General features: G+C 50.5%; 1 protein-coding gene across 4 annotated transcripts in view; it reads right to left on the bottom strand.

The window, feature by feature from the left end:
* The window catches only part of MGRN1 (mahogunin ring finger 1), a 59351-nt gene extending 41569 nt beyond the window's left edge, over positions 1–17782 (bottom strand). For 2 of the 4 annotated variants that reach the window (XM_061210208.1, XM_061210210.1), the window contains exon 1: positions 17544–17782. In XM_061210208.1, the coding sequence (XP_061066191.1) occupies positions 17544–17631 (88 nt within the window). In that variant the 5' untranslated portion in view covers positions 17632–17782. The remainder of the gene's footprint in view (positions 1–17543) is intronic. The other 2 variants (XM_061210209.1, XM_061210211.1) reach the window with 1 other exon arrangement.
* Between the last annotated feature and the right edge of the window lie 2041 nt (positions 17783–19823).

The following is a 19823-nucleotide window of genomic DNA, read 5'->3' as shown; positions in this document are numbered from 1 at the left end:
TAACGTGTATTGCTTTAAAACAAGAAAAATTATTTTAAAAAGACTGGAGGGGGACTTCCCTGGTGGCGCAGTCGTTAAGAATCTGCCTGCCAATGCAGGGGACACGCGTTCGAGCCCTGGTCTGGGAAGATCCCACATGCCACGGAGCAACTAAGCCTGTGCACCACAACTACTGAGCCTGCGCTCTAGAGCCCGTGAGCCACAACTACTGAGCCCACGTGCCTAGAGCCCGTGCTCTGCAACAAGAGAAGCCACCGCAATGAGAAGCCCGCGCACTGAAACGAAGAGTATCCCTGCTCGCCGCTACTAGAGAAAGCCCGCGCGCAGCAACGAGGACTCAACGCAGCCAAAAAAAAAAAAAAAAAGACTGGAGACATGGGACAAGGATGTTAGATCAGTGACCATAAAATCACAAAACTGGAACCACGTTCTGGAAAAACCACTGGATTGTACATTTTAAAAGGGTGAAGTTTGTAGCATGTGAATTATATCTCAACAAGGCTGTTATCATGAACTGGAAACACTTCAGTTGTCAGCTGGTAAATCATCAACAATTTTTTTTTGGTATTAGATCTTTATATGATCTTTCTATTTTTTGGCAAATAACTTGGAATTAGATGCTATTGCTAACTCAAACCCTTGTTAATTCCCATCTACTTTATTTACATGAACAAAGTTTCTCAACTTAAAATGAAAAACAGAACTAGAAGTGCTGCTGAGCCGTCTCATTCCAGCAACAGGTTCTATTCAACTGTGACTACACGAATTAACTGGGGGGAAAGCAGCCTAGCCACTGACTTAAGAGATATATGTTCAATTTTTTTTTTTTTAGTATTTATGTTTGTTATTTATAAAAACTGTAATATTTGTGATGTTTTGACCAACTGGATATTTGTAATGGCCACTCAAACCAGGAAAAATTCTCCCTTTAAAATTCTAATTTCAATTTATGTACATATTTTGGTTGCATACAATATAGGGACCAATAAAAGACTTTCAAGCATAAAAAATTGGAAACACCTCACATGCTCGATAAGGAAATGGTCCAACACACCGTGGCAGTGACAGGATGGAACCAAACATCAGGTAAAGGAGGGAGCGGGGTCTCCGACTATCAGCACAGAGCAGGTGCAGAACCAACACAACTCAAACACGGAGGACGTGAAAACATATCACAACGCAGCCCCGCAGTGCAGATGGTGGGACCCCACACTTGGAGGACGAAGAAACCAACGTGGGGAGGACATGCTTGAGTCCACAATATGAAAAATGTTAACTGTGGACTCTGAATGGAGGGCATTCCCTATATTACTCTCTGTATTTTCCTGTATGTTTTTAAACGCTCACACTTTTTAAAAATTTATTTATTTTTATTTATTTATTTATTGGTTGTGTTGGGTCTTCGTTGCTGCACACGAGCTTTCTCTAGTTGCGGTTAACGGGGGTTACTCTTCGTTGCGGTGCGTAGGCTTCTCATTGCAGTGGCTTCTCTTTGCTGTGGAGCCCGGGCTCTAGGTGCGCAGGCTCCAGTAGTTGTGGCACGCGGGCTCGGTAGTTGTGGCTCGCGGGCTCTAGAGTGCAGGCTCAGTAGTTGTGGCGCACGGGCTTAGCTGCTCCGCGGCATGTGGGATCTTCCTGGACCAGGGCTCGAACCCGTGTCCCCTGCATTGGCAGGCGGATTCTTAACCACGGAGCCACCAGGGAAGCCCTCAGTGCTCACATTTTAACAAAAGGAACTTTTAAAGGAGGAATGTGCATCCTAGGGAACTGGCAGCAGCTCCCAGGTGTGTGCCTGTGTGTGTGTACAGGTGTACCGTGCATACGTATATGTGTGGATAGGTGTGTGTATATCTAAATGTGCATGGTGTGTGTGTAGGCACATGCATGCGTTGTGCTTGTGTGTGCATGCATCTGTCATGTACACATGTATACGGTGTACATGTGTTGTGTGCATGCATGTGCATCTGTGTGTGCACACTTTGGAACCAAGAGGAGCAGGCAGGGCTATGAAGAGGAGAGAAGGAAAGAGAAAGACAAGACAACCGAGGGGGAGAAACAAAAAGGAAGACCTGGAGATGGGAAGAGAAGAGAAACCACCCCCACAGCCCCCAGGCTCTTCTTCCATGCCCCCGAGTCAGTGCCCCAGCCTGGGTTCCCCACGGAACCCACTGAGAGGGGATGGAACCTGCCCCCACTTTCCATGTGGGAAACTGAGGTCAGAGATCACCAAGCTAGCGATGGAGCCACGGCTCAAACCTGGCGACACCAAGCCCACCGTGTGTCTTTTTTTAAAATTAATTAATTTATTTATTTATTCTTGGCTGCGTTGGGTCTTCGCTGCTGCGCACGGGCTTTCTTTAGTTGCGGCGAGCGGGGGCTACTCTTTGCCGCAGAGCGGTTTCTCATTGTGGTAGCCTCTCCTGTTGTGGAGCACGGGCTCCAGGAGCAGGCCTCGGTAGTTGTGGCTCACGGGTCCAGAGCGCAGACACAGCAGTTGTGGCGCACAGGCCTAGGTGCTCCGCGGCATGTGGGACCCTCCCAGACCAGGGCTCGAACTGCGTCCCCCACCCTGGCAGGCGGACTCTTAACCACTGCGCCACCAGGGAAGCCCCACCATATGTCTTAATCCCATGCTGGGCACCTCCCTGTACCACAGCACAGGGGACAGACAGGGGACGGCAGTTAGTGGTGTCACTGCCGGTCACACATAATGAGCCACGTGAGAAGGGCGTCTCAATTGTGAAATCCTTCCAGAGGGCCTGCCAGAGGACATGGGTCCTGATTTTGACCTAGAAGCCCCAGCTACTTGGCACAACCCACTCCAGTACTCCAGGGCCTCAGAGAAGCCATCCTCAAACTTTATGGCTAGTATGCGGGTTCCTCAAAAAATTAAAAATAGAACTGCCATATGATCTAGCCATCCCACTTCTGGGTATTTACCCAAAGGAAACAAAAACACTAATTCAAAAAGATACATGCATCCCGATGTTCACTGTGGCATTATTTATAATAGCCAAGGTGTGGAGGCAACCTAAGTGTTGTCAATAGATGAATGGATACAGAAGATGTGATATATATATATATATAAAATGGAATAGTACTGGACCATAAATAAAATGAAATCTTGCAATTTGCAACAACATGAATGGACCTAGAGGGTATGCTAAGTGAAATGAGTCAGAGAAAGACAAATACCACATGAACTCACTTAAGTGTGGAATCTAAAACACAAAACCAACCAAACAAAACCAGACTCATAGATATAGAGAACAAACAGGTGGTTGGCAGAGGGAGGGGGCTGAGTGAAATATGTGAAGAGGATTAAGAGGTACAAACCTCCAGTTATAAAATAAATAAGTCATGGTGATGTAATGTACAGCATAAGGAATACGGTCAATAATATCGTAATAACTGCACAGGAACAGATGGTTACTAGACTTGTCATAATGTATGCAAGTGTCAAATCACTATGTATCAACAGTACAAAACTAATATAACATTGTATATCAACTGTCTATATATTTATAAATACATATATATTTTTTGCTTTCACCCGTCTTATTTTTTTCTTTTCCATTATAGTTTATTACAAGATATTGAATATAGTTCCCTGTGCTATACAGTAGGGACTTGCTGTTTTTCTATTTTATACACATTAGCTTGCATTTGCCAATCCCAAACTCCTGATTTATCCCCCCCATCAATTTCCCCTTTGGTAACCATAGTTTGTTTTCTATGTCTGTAAGTCTGTTTGTTTCATAGATAAGTTCATTTGTGTCATATTTTAGATTCCACATATAAGTGATAATTAGTATTTGTTTTTATACCTCACTTAATATGATAATCTCTAGGTCCATCCATGTTGCTGCAAATGGCATTACTTCATTCTTTTTTTATGGCTGAGTAATATTCCATTGTATATATGTATGACACCTTCTTTATCCATTCATCTGTCAATAGACATTTAGGTTGCTTCCATGTCTTGGGTATTGTAAATAGTGCTGCTATGAACACTGGGGTGCATGTATCTTTTCAAATTAGAGTTTTCTCTGGATATATGCCCAGGAGTGGGATCACTGGATCATATGGCATCTCTATTTTTAGTTTTTTAAGGAACCTCCATACTGCTTTCCATAGTAGCTGGACCAATTTACATTCCCAGCAACAGTGCAGGAGGGTTCCCACTTCTCCACACCCACCTCCAGCATTTGTTATTTGTTACATCAACTATACTTTAATTTTTTAAAATTATGGCTAAAACAAATCCATGTCTCTGTCCCCTCTCTGCTGTCGCAGCCAAGGGACACTCGGGCTCAGACAGCTCACCTCCTCTCTGCCCGAGGGATTCAGACTCTGCCCTACTTATGGGTGTCCCAGTGACCTGGATGACAAACAGATGAACAGCCACCAAAACAAAGACCAAGAGTGCCCTTCCCGGGAGGCTCCCAGCGTCCCCTCAACTCGGCTGTTTTCCTTTACATATGTCAGGCGTGGAAGGACAAGGCAGGTGTAAAGCAGACACGTGTTCATCGCCTTCCAGGATGAGGAAAATCAAGGCTGTTTCTGTGACGGCCTGTGGAGGTGGAGGCAGAGAGGTGCTGCCCCTTCCTCACGGGCCACAGAGCGAGCCGAGCGGACTTCTGGGGTTCCTTTCTGTTTTGTGTGTTCCACTTTTACACATCTAGCTGTGCGCATGTGTGTGACGATCATCATTTACAACCAAAAACTGGAAACATTCTAGTTGCTTAAGTGAACTAACCCTGCTAAAGAGCCAGGTGCCAGGACACGCAAAGATCTCCCTGGGATCAGAGTCAAAAGTCAAAGTGTTGGTCAGCATAGAGAGCACAGATGGACTCTAGGGGAAAGAAAGGGTCAGGCAGGATCCACGCCAAACAGATAGGAATCTCCGAGGAGGTGGGGAGAGAGAGGGAACAGTAAACCATGCCCTCAATGTTCTCCCCAAGAACACTGGCTATGCACCCAGAGTTCTATTTTTTTTTAATAAATTTATTTATTTATTATTTATTTTTATTTTTGTCTGCGTTGGGTCTTCGTTACTGCGCGTGGGCTTTTCTCTAGTTGTGGCGAGCAGGGGCTACTCTTCATTGCGGTGCACCGGCTTTTCATTGCAGTGGCTTCTCGTTGCAGAGCATGGGCTCTAGGTGCACGGGCTTCAGTAGTTGTGGCACATGGGCGCAGTAGTTGTGGTGCATGGGCTTAGTTTCTCCGCGGCATGTGGGATCTTCCTGGACCAGGGCTCGAACCCGTGTCCCCTGCATTGGCAGGTGGATTCTTAACCACTGCGCCACCAGGGAAGCCCCAGAGTTCTATTAAAACCTGAGTTTATCAAGAGACCAGAGTCTGGAACCCTGCTATAGAGTGAATGTTCGTGTCCCCCAAAATTCACATGTTGAAACCTAAGCCCCAATGTGATGGTGTTAGGAGGTGGGGCCTTCGGGAGGTGATCCTGCCTGATTCAGCCAAATCTCCCAACCTCTGAAACACCCACAACAGAAAGAAGCTGGGCAGGACAGGTGCCACCCAGCATCCCTGTGGGGACAGCCACCACTACGACCACCACAGCCACAGGGCAGCTCCATGGCTTCATCAACTCCTGGTTTCCCCCGAGATCTGAGTGAAGAGACATCGTCAGAGGCGGAGCTCCTGCAGCAGGGCATCCTCAGACTAGACGCCGTTCCAGGTGGTCCCTTAAAACGCAAATGGGATGTCTGTACACAACCCGGGACCCCTTCAGAGCTCCCGCCCGCACCCTGACTCCTCAGGGACTCACAGGCCTGAGCCCCTCACCTCCCACCTCCAGTCTCAGCAGCGGCCCACCTTCCTTCCAAGTCCTTCCTACACAGCAGTGCCTCTGGCCTCGAGGTCTCTGCGGGCTGATCCTTTGCCCACACTTTCACACCCCAACTGTCCTTGGCTCACCCCGTGCATTGCTCAGACCTCCATGTGCTCAGAGAGGCCTTTGCTCAGCAACTCCAGCATGCAGAACACGGAGGGACCCCCACGCAGACGACCCTCACTTCCCCTCGACCCAGGAGCAGGACTGTGCATCTTGGAGATGGGATGCCCACATCCCCAGGAGCCCCACGAGGCCCAAGGGCCGTCTGTCTCGGGAACATGGGATCCCAGTGCGCTTTCCAGCGCATTTTCAGGTAACCCAGGCTCCCCCCACCACACACTCCAGACACTCTGGACCAGGGACACTGACGTTATCCCCAAGGGCAAACATGCCTCGCTCAACCCGCGGGCTAGGCTCCAGCTCATCACTCTGCAGCAGACTCTTATTCTGCTCTGCGCTGCCCACCCCACCGCACCATCTCCCCGCCCGTGTCCCGGACCCCAGAGCTCTCTCCATCCCCTCTGGCCCAATGGGCTGCTCTGGCCTTGCAACTCCCCGGAGGCCTCCCGTGCCCTCTTGGCAGGCCTTTGCCCAACTCTCTGCATGGTGTTGATCCCGACAAGCCCAGTAATCACCACCCTGGCCTGGACACAGCAGGAGCCCAATGAAGGTGGATGAATGACACCTTTATTCCTATGTGACAGTCATGGAAACTGAGGAACAGAGAGATCAAGGAACTGCTCGAGCCACACTACCAGTGAGAGGTGGCGTCCTCATTGACAAACCATGCTGACCCAGAGCTGCGTCCGCAACGATGCCAGCCCAGCCAGTGTTTTCAACCCACCAGGCAATTTTCCAATTCTCATCCAACACTGCCCGGGTGGCCTACAAACTTAGTTCAATCCTGACACCATGTACCTGGACACAGTTGACACTGTCAGATCCCACAAGATAAGGGCTCAGCCCATACGACTGCAAACCCCTACCCCACTTCAGACGCCAATCACAAGTTCAGGTGATACCCTATGCTTCTGACCCACCAGCTATAAATCAAAGGTTCCCAGGACCCCCTTCTCGGGTCCAATTAATTTGCTAGAGTGTCTCACAGAACTCAGGAAAACAGTGCACTTACTAAATTATCAGTTTATTACAAAAGGATACAACTCAGGAACAGCCGGATGGAAGGGATGCAAAGGGCAAGGCACGTGGGAAAGGCTGCGGAGATTCTATGCCCTCCGAGTGTGCCACCCTCCCAGCACCTCTACATTGTTCACCAACTGAGAAGCGCTCCAAACCTGGCCCCTCTGAGTCTTTGTGGAGGCTTCATTACATAGATAAGACCGATTACATCATTGGCCACTGGCCATCATCTCAATCTCCAGCCCTCTAAGCTCACGGCTGGCTCCACCGGCAACTAGCCCACATCCTCAGGTGCTTTCCAAAAGTCACCTAATTAGTATAAACTCAGGTGTGGTTGAAAGGGATCTGTTAAGAATATCAAAAGACACCCATTTCACTTTATCACTGATCCCTTAGGAAATTCCAAGGGTTTGAGGAGTTCTGTGCCAGAAACGGATTAAGACCAAATTTGTATTTCTTATTATAAATCACAATACCCCTGCCGGGTAAACCGTGATATGGACAAAGACACCCTGGGGCCCCCTTCTAAGAAACACAGGTGGCCCTGGAACCTGGGCACTGGGTGTGGCTTCGCTCAGCTGCCTCCGTAGTCATTCCCACTTGGGTGGAGGGGAGCGGGGAAGGTGAGAAGTCTGGGAACAGTTCAATGATTCCACTGGCCAAAAATTCTTCTCATTTTACCGCAGCACAGATATTCCCGGTTACCAGCTTCCTGACATCCGCTGCCACTAAGCCCCACCTGGGCCGGACCAACAGGGATCAGGATGTCACTGCCCTCAGAGAGGGCTGATCTCGGGAAGCATCTCCAGGCCCATGAGATCACCCCGCCAGGTGAGAGACAGCCCCTTGGGCTAAGAGGCTGTTCCCACACAGTGTAAGGAGACTGACCCCCGGGGCCCACCCACCGTAATCACACAGCTCAGCGATTCCCCTGGGTTGCATTCACACATTGCACAGAATAGCTTCTCTGCTCCCCACACTCAGGCTGGGGGACTCAGCGCAGCCCAACCTCTCTGGGCCTCAGCGTCCCCATCTGTAACACGAGGCCTCGGTGAACACCACCGGCTGCAGACTACAGACAGAGGGCTGCTGGGGATGCCCTAAGGATAAAAGGAGCCGATTATGCAAAGGAGCTTTACACAGGTGACAAAGACACCTGATAAACCTCCCTGCCGTGTGAAAGCCTTACCAGAGCGGACACAGCAAGTAAAAAGCTTGCACTCCCTCCCCTCCCATGGAGGGAAGAACAGTGAGCTGAGAACAGCTCTGACCAAGCAAGGACTCTGCTTTGCTGAGTTCCTGGAAGGTGCTGCAGCTGCCTCTTTTGGGGGGAGGGGTCCTCCCCAGCTTCACCCCTTTTCTGCACATGGCCTCCACCACACAGAGGTGGGCCCCAGCTGCCACCAGAACACATAGCTCCCAGCCCCTGGACATGGCTGGTTGGCCGCAGCGAACACCAGACCGTGCTGGGCCATCCCCACATTCCCCTCCCCCCCACCCCAGGAACTGGACCCAAGACCACAGGACTCGGTCCTTGAGGGCCTCCGGTGGGTGAAGTCAACTCTATGCCTGTCACAGCAGCATGACACTGAGGCCAGAGAGGACGGGGCTCTGTGTTCTGCTTCTCCTGGCTTCCGGTGCTTGGTTCCCCATCCTGGGTTCCAGAGACGCTACCCACCAGGCTGCAGTGCATTCCATTTCTGCCTAAGAGAGTTGGCATAAATGCCACGGACAGTCAATCTCCAAAGAATTCAAAATGTAATAAAAAGCACTTAGGAAAGCACTCTTGCAAGTAAGTGAGACAAGAGAGACAATCCAATATTTTTTTTTTTTAAATGCAAAAGACCTCACAAAAAGAGGAAGAGAAATGAATGGCAATTTACACACAAAAAGGTGCCCAGCCTCACTGGTCATCTGGGAAAAATAAATTAAAACTACCACAAGACATCCATGGCTAATATTAAAGAGAAAAGCAACAGAACAGCGCACACACACACACACACACACACACACACACACACACACACACGACACCAGCCAGCACTGGTGAGAACACAGAGCCACTGGAACTCACGCTCTGCTGGTGGGAGCGTGAACGGGCTCAACCCGCCACAACATTGTAAAAGCTGTGGACTCCACACACGCGCACCCGAGGGTGCCAGATCCACTGCCAGGTATGAAAACACACCCAAAGAGATGGGTATCTGGGATTGTCAAGACGAGACACAGAAAGTACAGTGGTGGCTGCCAGGGGCTGGGGGAGAGGGCAATGGGAGTTATTGTTTAATGGGGACAGAGTTTCAGTTTCACAAGAGGAAGACTTATGGGGATGATGGTGCGGATGGCTACACAGCAGTGTAAATGTACTTAATGCCTCTGAACTGCACACTTAAAACGGGTAAAATGGTCATTGTTATGTGGAATTTACCAATTACTTTTAAAAGTGGAAAAAAAAAATGGACCCAAAGAAATCAGACTCCTGGGAACCAAAGCCAGTCACAAGAGTGTCCACCCAGCATCATTCATGAGAGCTCAAACCGGAAACTCCCCGAGCGCCCTCCACGTGAGCTCGTGGATGAACACACGGTAGCACCGGCAGACACTGGGATGTCACGCAGCAGAGACAGGAAACCGACTGCCGCCCCACTGACAGCTTCCACCCTCTCATCACCCGACATGCAGCCAAGAGCATCCACTTCCGTTCATACCAAGTTCAGAAACAGGCAAAACTCGCCTCCACTGGAGTCCAGAGGAGGCCTCCCAGGGAGGAGGGGGCAGAGATTGGGGAGGGGCACCGGGGCCTTTGGGGGCTGCTACTCTTCTATTCCTTCAGCACGCCCACCTGGTGATGGTTCATCAAGAGGAAGCTCCTGACCTGTACGTCTCCTCAATATGTTACACTTGGGCTGTACATGTACGTACATACGTGCATACACCACACGTTTTCTACAGCACTGAACTGAATACAATTCCTTCTTTTGATTCCCCCCTAAAGCACTGCGGGCATCTGGTCACTCAGGGCGATCACAGGGGCAGGAGACCCGGGTAACAGAATGCGGCAGTTATCAGAACAGTGGACCCCCCGGAAGGCCTGCTCTGCGGGTGCCGGGCTCCCAGAACCAAGCCAACGCCGAGTAGGATGAAAGGATGAGAAAATGGGTTCTTTGCAAGCACTGCACACACAGGGGTGGACAGATGTTCCCGTGTCAGTCGTTCCCAAGCCTCCCCCTCCCCTCCCAGCTCGGAGAGAGCCGGCCATGATTTCTAGACAGCGAGTGGCCCCCCCCTGCTGCTCCACACCACCGGCTTCTCTGCAAACAGCAGGGGCGCGGGCCAGGCGGCGGCTGGGCCTGGCTCCCCCAGCTCTGGGGAGCTGGGCAGACGCGGGACAGTTGGCAGAACTGAACAAGTCCACTGTTATTCACTGAGCCTGAGTCCGACGCTGTGTGGGTGGCATGTGTGGCACCACTGCCCTGCGTTTTACAGGACAACACAGAAACGTGAGGCCTGATGGCTGTACCTGACCACACGGAAACACACATGGGAAACGCCCACTGGACGTGGCCCCGTGCCAGCGTCTGGCCGCCGGCACCGGACTTGGGAGGTGAGGCAGGCAGCAGTGGTCACTGCCCGTGGGGTCATCCAGGAAGTGCAGGACGTTCCCAGGAAACTGCCAGGCCCCTGAAAAACACATGCTCGGCTGGACCAGGGCTTGGTCCCTCCGCGCCAGCTCCCGTGGACTCACAGAGTCACAACTGAAAGGGGCCCGGGAGCAAGTGACCGGCTCAAGGCCACAGGGCAAGTCACTGGCGTGGGGCAGCTGGACTCTGAATCCAGTGCTCCGCCGCGGCTCTGCAGGCGGGTGGGGGCTGAAGACCCCTCGAGGCGGGCTCACTCTCACAGTGCTGAGCTAAGCTCCGCCTGTGCCCACCCTGCTGGTGGAAGGGTGTGTTGTCAGCACAGCAAAGGCCACCCCAACCGTGAGGATGAAAACACACGTGCGCACACCCCCCTTTGATGCTAGGCAGCTGGGCCCTCTGCGCCACGACCAACCTCCTGGCACCAGATGAAAGGCCTGCCAGCCGGCTGGCCAGCCTAACCAGCACAAGCCCGGCTTCTTCCACTGACCAACAGGAGAGTGCAGCAAAGCCCAGGAGCCGGGCGAAGGATGCAGGGACCTCCGGGTGCTCAAAACCCCGAGGGCAGGCGACACAGCAAACCTCAGCCCCAGTGGCCACAGGGCCCAAGTGCCCACCGCAGGCTTCTAAACCCAAGCAACTGGCTTCTCCTTTGGGGAGACAGGTCCTCAGATGCCCACCCCCCATGGCCAACTTAAAGGGTTTTTGTTTCTGCTGTTTTGCTGTTGTTGTTTTTACCTAAAATGTAACTACTGAACTTCCGAAAATACAGCTTATTTATACAGCTCTTACAGTGATAAAATCCAAACCGAGTTCATGTGAGCAGAAGCACAGAACTAGTTCTGCTCTGTGAACGGGCACAGGTGGCACGATGCCGGCGATGATGGTGCAGGACTCGGAGCACGAAGGTGAAACCCCCGTGTGCAGGTGGAGCCCCTTCCCCACACCCCACCCCTCTGCCACTGACCCTGGGGCTCGGAGCACAAGCTCACTGTCTCGGGACAGTGATGGGGCCCAGGGACCCAGAATGTCCCCAGTGACAGAGGACGCCCTCAGTGACACAAAAAGTCCTCCCTCGTCTTACAACACCTGCCTCGGTTCTTTCCTTCAGGCACCAATTAACCAGAGTCGGCAAGGCCCCACTTCAGAAAGGGCAAACCCAACACAGGCGGCAGCACTCATGAGCAGACATCTCTAGACTGCCACCAACACAAAAGTACACACCAAAGTCTCCTGGCACACACCTCAGGCCCCTCATCGCGTGGCCGCAGGCCCAGGAGTCCCCGGACCCTCGCCTGACACCCCAGGGGATAAGATGCAGCCCAGTCTGAGCAGCTTGTACACTAGGGAGAGGGGGGTTGTTTTCTGCAAGGCCTGCTGCACAAGCATTTATTAAACACCTACCATGCGCAGGCCCAGGTGCTGGGAGACAAAATCAGCCTGATTTCTAGTTCCTCTGCCAAAGAGGACAAAAGTCTAGTGTCACGAGGACATGGCAAAGTTCAAGTGAGATAAAGGAGGTAAAAATGCTCTGAAAGTACACACACCCGATATACAAAAGCTTTAGGTCTGGGGCATAGTTCACCCACACCTCCAGGGTTAGTGGATCACATGTCTGATTGCCCCTCCGGACGCTTCTCTTGGGTGACCTGTCCCTACCATGACCTCCCTCAAACACCAGGGCAGGGCAGCCCACATGGCTTTAAGACACATGAGTAACAATAATAACGCAGAAGGAGGAACAACCAACCATGGCAGCCAACAACAATGACCAGGCACTCCTGTGGGGACCTACTGTGCTCCAGGCTTCCGTCTGCAATCTTCTCTTTTTTTTTTTTTTTAAATAAATTTATTTATTTATTTATATTTATTTTTGGGTGTGTTGGGTCTTCGTTTCTGTTCGAGGGCTTTCTCCAGTTGCGGCGAGCGGGGGCCACTCTTCATCGCGGTGCGCGGGCCTCTCACTATCGCGGCCTCTCTTGTTGCGGAGCACAGGCTCCAGACGCGCAGGCTCAGTAGTTGTGGCTCACGGGCCCAGTTGCTCCGCGGCATGTGGGATCTTCCCGGACCAGGGCTCGAACCCGTGTCCCCTGCATTGGCAGGCGGATTCTCAACCACTGCGCCACCAGGGAAGCCCTGCAACCTTCTCTTTAAGAACTTGACTGAGGTGTCCTAACGCCTGCCGTGACCCTCGGCTGGGGACCAGCCAGCCGTGTGATCGGGGCAAGGGACTGCAGGGCAGTGGAGTGCAGAAATAAACCCTCACATTTATGGTCAGCTGATCTCTAACGAAGGTAAAATGGCAATGTGATGGGAAAAGAATAGTCTTTTCATCAAATGATGTTGAAATAACTGACTATCCATATGCAGAAAAAAACACAAAACCCTAAATCTTTACCTCAAACAATACATTAAAAAATTAACTCAAAATGGATCACAAGACTTAATGTATGAGCTAAAACTATAAAACTTCAAGAAAAAAAAATAGGAGAAAATCTTTGTGAACTTGAGGTAGGCAAAGATCTTTTATAGTAATCTTTTTATTTATTTATTTATTTTTATCTTTATTTTTGGCTGTGTTGGGTCTGCGTTTCTGTGCGAGGGCTGTCTCTAGTTGCGGCAAGCGGGGGCCACTCTTCATCGTGGTGCGCGGGCCTCTCACTATCGCGGCCTCTCTTGTTGCGGAGCACAGGCTCCAGACGCGCAGGCTCAGTAGTTGTGGCTCACAGGCCTAGTTGCTCTGCGGCATGTGGGATCTTCCCAGACCAGGGCTCGAACCCATGTCCCCTGCATTAGCAGGCAGATTCTCAACCACTGCGCCACCAGGGAAGACCCAAAGATCTTTTAGATATAACTCCAAAAACATTAACCATCAAAAAAACTGATAGGAAATTCCCTGGTGGGCCAGTGGTTAGGACTCCGCGCTTTCACTTCCAAGGGCCTGGGTTCAATCCCTGGTTGGGGAACTAAGATCCCACAAGCCACGTGGCGTGGCCAAAAAAGAAAAAAGAAAAATAATAAATCAAACTTCACCAAAACTTAAAATTTTGCTCCTCAAAAGACACCATTAAGAAAATGAAAAGACAAACCACAGACTGCAAGAAAATATTTGCAAATCACAGAGCTGATAAATGAATTGTATCACTGTATCCAGAATCCATAAAGAACTCTTACAACTCAAAAAGAAGACAATCCAACTTTTAAAAAGTGAATAAGACTAAAAGAGCCAACCCTCCAACACACACACACACACACACACACACACACACGATATATAATGGCCAATAAGCACATGAAAAGATGCTCAACATCATCAGTCATCAGGAAAATGCAAATCAAAACCACAGTGAGATACCACTTCACACCCACTAGGATGACTGTAATTAAAAAGGTAGGCAATAATAAGTGTTGACAAGGATGCTGGCAATTTGGAACCCACATACACTGCTGGTGGGAATAAATGTAAAATGGTGCAGCCATTATGGAAAACAGTCTGGCAGTTCCTCAAAAGGTTAAACATATGACCCAACAATTCCACTCCTAGACGTATACTAAAGAGAACTGAACACACCAAACAAACGTTCAGCGGCGTTATTCATAATAGCCAAAAGGTGGAAACTCCCCAAGTGTTCGTTAACTGGTGAAAAGATACACAAAATGTACTATAACCATACAGTAAAGTACAATATGGATGAACCTCAAAAACAGTGCTAAGTGAAAGAAGCCAGACACAAAAAAAGACCACATGCTGTATGATTCCAGTTATATGAAATGTCCAGAAGGGCAAATTTTAACGACAGAAAGCAGATCAGTGATGGGGTAGGGGTGAAGGTGACAGCAGAGACTGCCTGCAAACAGGCACAAGGCAAGGAAACTTTGATGATGGAAATATCTAAAACTGATTGTGGTGATGGTTGCACTATTCTATAAGTTTACTAAAAATCGCCAGATCATAGGTTTACAAAGAATGAGTTGTACGGCACACGATTGATACCTCAATAAAGCTGTTATGAGTAAAATAAATAAATACAATAAAAACAAAGCAAATGCTGTTAAATTCAAGCTAGGTACTGTTGCAGGGCATGTTGAAAACTTCAAAGTAAAAGAAAATTGGACAGGGACTTCCCTGGTGGCACAGTGGTTAAGAATCCGCCTGCCAATGCAGGGGACACATGTTCTAACCCTGGTCTGGGAAGATCCCACATGCCTCGGAGCAACTAAGCCTGTGCGCCACAACTACTGAGCCTGCACTCTAGAGCCCGTGAGCCACAACTACTAAAGCCTGCGTGCCTAGAGACCGTGCTCCGCAACAAGAGAAGCCACCGCAATGAGAAGCCCACGCACTGCAAGGAAGAGTAGCCCCCGCTCGCCGCAACTAGAGAAAGCCCGCGCGCAGCAATGAAGACCCAACGCAGCCAAATAAATAAATTAAATAAATAAATAAATTTATTTAAAAAAAAAAGAAAATTGGACAGGAGATTTTAAAAGTCCTCACCATACACACACACACACACACACACACACACACACACACAGAGAGATAACGATGAGATGACGGATGTGTAAGTAACCTTATTGTGATAATCATTTCCCGATATATACACATATCAAATCATTACACTGCACACCTTAAACTTACGCAACATTATATGTCAATTATATCTCAATAAAGCTGGAAAAAAATTGGACAGTGTTACAGAGGTGTTAAAAAAATACTAACTAGCACCCAATGATTCTTTCTAATATAGTCAACAAAATTGACAGAGACCTGAAAAGATAACAACTGTCTCATAAATTGATTGTACAGTCCATGGTCCCTAAAATCATCTCAACCCCCCTTCCGTCCCCAGTCCATGCTTGGGGAAACATATTCAAGTACTGCTTAGGTTCCAGACTGCCTCCCGGAATAAGGTGGCCCGGGGGACAGGAAGCAGAGAGGACAGCCTTTGGACTGGACAGGCTGAGCACTCCAATCGCTGGCAGCAAAACCGAGGTGGCCCATGGTATTCACCTGGGTGCCAGCCCCAGCAGATTAACTGTGGCTGACTCGGGTGTCCACAGAGTGGACCTGATTGATTAACAAGGTCTGCCAAACAGAATCCAGAAGCAGTGCTCTAAGTGCCTTGTATGTGTGATTTTGTCCAAATGCCCAACTGAAGGGACATCAGGTTTGCTCTGCTCCCAGGTGACAGGAGGTACCACCTTAAACTTTTTGATACCTCTTCCAAGACACTGCTAACTGCTATTAGAGTCTAAGTTGATCACTTAATTTACTTTTTGAGCCATTATAGCAGCTAACATTTTTCAAGGACCTCTTAGGTGCTAAGCACTGTTCTGAGCACTGTATGAGGATCAGCCCATTTTACAGATGAGGAAACCATGACCCAGGGGGCTAAGCAGCTTGCCTAAGATGACTCAGCCAAAGATGGGCTGGAAGAACATCAGAGGTGGAAGAGGATGACTTCAAACAACTGCTCCATCAGATCTGGGGATGTCAGCCTCCAGGGGATCCCTATACCAGGCTGGGCTGCCCTGTCCTTGTGCCTGGGAACAAGCAGGCGTGGAGATCTCCCATGCCTAGTAGTAAACAGAGCCCTCTGCCCAGCTCTGACTGCATCCCCTCTGACTGCCCCGAACTGCTAGTCTCCACTCCCTTTATCTCTGGTGGTCCCAGACACTTGCCTTCTTTCACCTTCCAAAATGAGGGTGAAGCAGTTCTCAAACTTGAGTGGACATCTGACTCACCCTAGGAGTGGGTTTTAAATGCAGGTTCCTAGGCCACAGCAGGCCCCAACAAGTCTGAGGCACGGCCTGGGAAATGCATGTTAAACAAGCTTCCCCACTGTTGGAAGCAGGTGGTCCTGGACCATACTCAGAGGAAACCTGGCCCAGGGGATGCCCACAGGCCAACTGTGAGGCCTAGAAGACCATGACATGGGATCAGATACTTCAGAAGCCAGGATCAGAGGCCCCAGTCTGAAAGTCTCCATGATATCCAAATGCCCTGTCCTCTTTCTTCTCTCCTTTCCAGGCAAGTAACCAAACGAGGAGATGGAGCACGAGGAACCCGAACTAAAGTTCCAGGGCAGGCCACACTCCTCATCAGAGGCAGAAAAACATTGTGGACGGGTACAACTGGTCTGGTAGTCCGACTCCTGGTCCTGCACCCAGATGAGCTTCCATCCAGTTCTGAAACCTTGGGAAAGTCACTTCCTCCCTGGGGCTCAGGTCTTTCAGCCACAAAAAAGGAGACTGGAGAACCGGGTAGGTCCCTTCCAACCATTCCCTGGTTGTCCAGCATGGACTCCCAGCTCCTCTTCCACCGACAGTTATGCCCCCTTGGGCCCAGCCCCCCCCCCCCAAACACAAGTGCCAGGTCACAGGAGAGCTAAGCCTCTGTCCAGACGGGACGGAGAGTGTCCAGAACCACTGGCCGGGTCTTCACAAGAAGCCACCAAAGAAAGGGAAAACCGGCGATGGAATGATGTCAATCCTTTTGACAATGACCACTTTGTAAGCACAAGCGAAGCATCGGGCACCGTGCTAAGCCCTCCCAAGCGTCGCGCCCCGGAACCTCACGCCGGCCCTGGGGTATTCCTATTGAGCATACCCCAGTGTGCATACGAAGGAGCTGAGGCGCGCAGGAGTGAGTTGACTGACCCAAGGTCACCCAGCCGGGACGAGGCAGTCAGCGCCGTACCGACCCACGCCCCGGGGTCCGGGCGGAAGGCGCGTGGACCTCCATGCAGGGAAGCTGCAGAAAGGGCCGCGGGCCGAGCAGAGCCCCCAGACCACCCTCCGAGGAAGATCTTGCGCCCAGCCCCGCCGCCCCCTGCCCGCCCCGCGCTCCAGCCCGCGCCTCGCTGTCCGCACCCAGGGCCGAGACCCGGGCCGGGGCGGCCGCTCACCGGATTTCGGGGGGTAGCGATAGGCCGAGTTCGCCTGGATGTCGATGTCCTCCACGCCCGCGATGCGGCGGCTCAGGATGGAGCCCATGGTGCACGGCGGGCCGGGCCGAGGCTGGGATGGGGGCGGCGGCGGCGGCGGAGGCGTCCTCACGCGGACATAGCCGGGACCAGGCCGCACAGACGCTTGCCCACGGCCGCGGGCGCTCGGCCTCCGAGCCCCCACCCCCGGCTCGGCCCGGGGCCAGACGCCACGGCAGCCCTCCGCCCCCCAGGCCCGAGGCACCTCGGGAAATGGAGTTCCCTCGCCGCCGAGGGTGCCCGGCGGCGGCGCGGGATACCCACCCAGGAACTACATTTCCCAGGAAGCTCCTCGCCCGGGCTCGCTGAAGTTGTTGACAAACGGTCCGGGACAAACCAAATGGACCTGAGTCCAGTGGGGAGGAACCATCAACCACACTGCAAACTATCCTTCCCTTTGCATTCCAAGCACAAGACTAACATCGTAACTCTTTAGCCTTTTAATAAGCTGTTCATACATAGATCTTGCTAGGAACCAACGCCTTCCATTTACTCCCTCTCTGAAATAACTCCCGGAGCATGGTTCTCCCCACTTCCCAGGGTTTAATCTCCTGGCCCGGCCAGCAGAGGGCAGACCCTTACCTGCCAACCGCAAAGAGCTGGGATGGAACCCAGGATTACCTGGAGCGGTGCACACAGGGGAAGGGAAGCACCTTTTCCAGAACTCTAGGCATCTCTCTGTCTCCACGTCCAGAACAATTCTTTGAAGACATAATTTTAAAGTCCCCCGTGGAAGCAGTAGACCTCTCCCCATTTTACATATAGGGAAACTGAGGCACAAAGAAGGGAGGGGGCCACACATAAGGGTGCTCAAGTTTACAAGAATCAGGGTTAGAGTTAAAGCCTCCTCGCAGATTGCAATGTACTTTCTTGGCTTTGTGACTCACACAAAACTCTGTAAGCAGGCCAAGTGAGGATCTGTTTTTACCTACTTTTCACTTGAGAAACAGCAGTTCTAAGAAGAAAGTGACTTCCCAAGACAAGCCTGTCTATCCAGAAAGGAGCTAGGGAGGGCAGAGGCTGTCTAAGAGTCTCAGATGGTAAATTCACCACAGTCCACATTAAAGTGAGTCCTACACCTTTCCAGACGCCAGAACCCAGAATACAACCTTCCTATTTTCGGTGGACCTGGGAAGCCAAAAGTAATAAAGGAAGTGAGGGACTTGTGTGATTATAAGGGAGAGTCCAGGTCTTGGAGCCTGATTTAACCTCTCTGCCCTGCAACCAAGATCCCCCTTTACTGAGCACCTACTATGTGCCAGACATTGGTGTTGAAGGCTATGCACATATTCTCTCTTTTAATTCTCTGTTGTAGGTTCTATTTTCATTCCCAATTTACAGAAGAGGAAAGAGGCCAGGAGAAGTGAAGTACCCACTCAGCTTGCATAGTAGGTAAGTGGTAATAAAGCTGGAATTTGAACCAGGCCACTCCTCTTAATGCCACACTCCCCTGCCACTCCCAGCCCCTACCACCCCAGAGACAGGAATGCTCCAGTGCCAGATTCCCTGTCTCTTGCCCCCAGATGGGCCTGAAGACATCCCCACCCCATGTGACCTTTCTTCCCTTACTTTAAATTTCTTTCTGTTGAATCACATAACACTGTTGAATCATATATACACAAATAGATATACCAACACAGCATTCAATTTATCGGTCTCCCTGCTTGTGGGGAGGGAAGGAGAGTATTGAGGGCCCAGATGTTCCCACTGAAAAATAACCCTAAGAGCATGTCCTCCCTACAGATAATGGGCCAGGGCAGTCATTTCCATGGGCTGATGTTTGATCAATTAAACATTCCTCTTAATAGAGCTTTGGACTTCAGGTATATTTTTCTGTGCTTATCCATGCCCCAGTGGGAGACAGGCCCTTTTTGATTTGATACTGGTTCTACTATCAACATCTTCACTGGTTCATTTATTTATTCAACAAATATTTATCATGCAGCTACTATGTGAAAAGCAATGAGACAGGCAAAGAGCCAGGAAATAGAGATTAAATGGTGAAACCACCAGATATGAAACATCTAATGAGGAAACAGACACTAAAGGTGAACAAGTGTATAAATACAAAATGTGGTGGGTGCTATAGGGGAATGGACTGAGGTGCAGTGAAATACTAGGGGAGACCTACTATTCATAGGGGAGTCAGGGAAGGCTTCTCTGAGGAAGTGACATTTAAGCTAGGACTTGAAATACAAGTAA

This window comes from Eubalaena glacialis, chromosome 13, assembly GCF_028564815.1.
Source record: "Eubalaena glacialis isolate mEubGla1 chromosome 13, mEubGla1.1.hap2.+ XY, whole genome shotgun sequence".
NCBI lineage: Eukaryota > Metazoa > Chordata > Mammalia > Artiodactyla > Balaenidae > Eubalaena > Eubalaena glacialis.
This window is presented reverse-complemented; position numbering and strand designations above follow the sequence as displayed.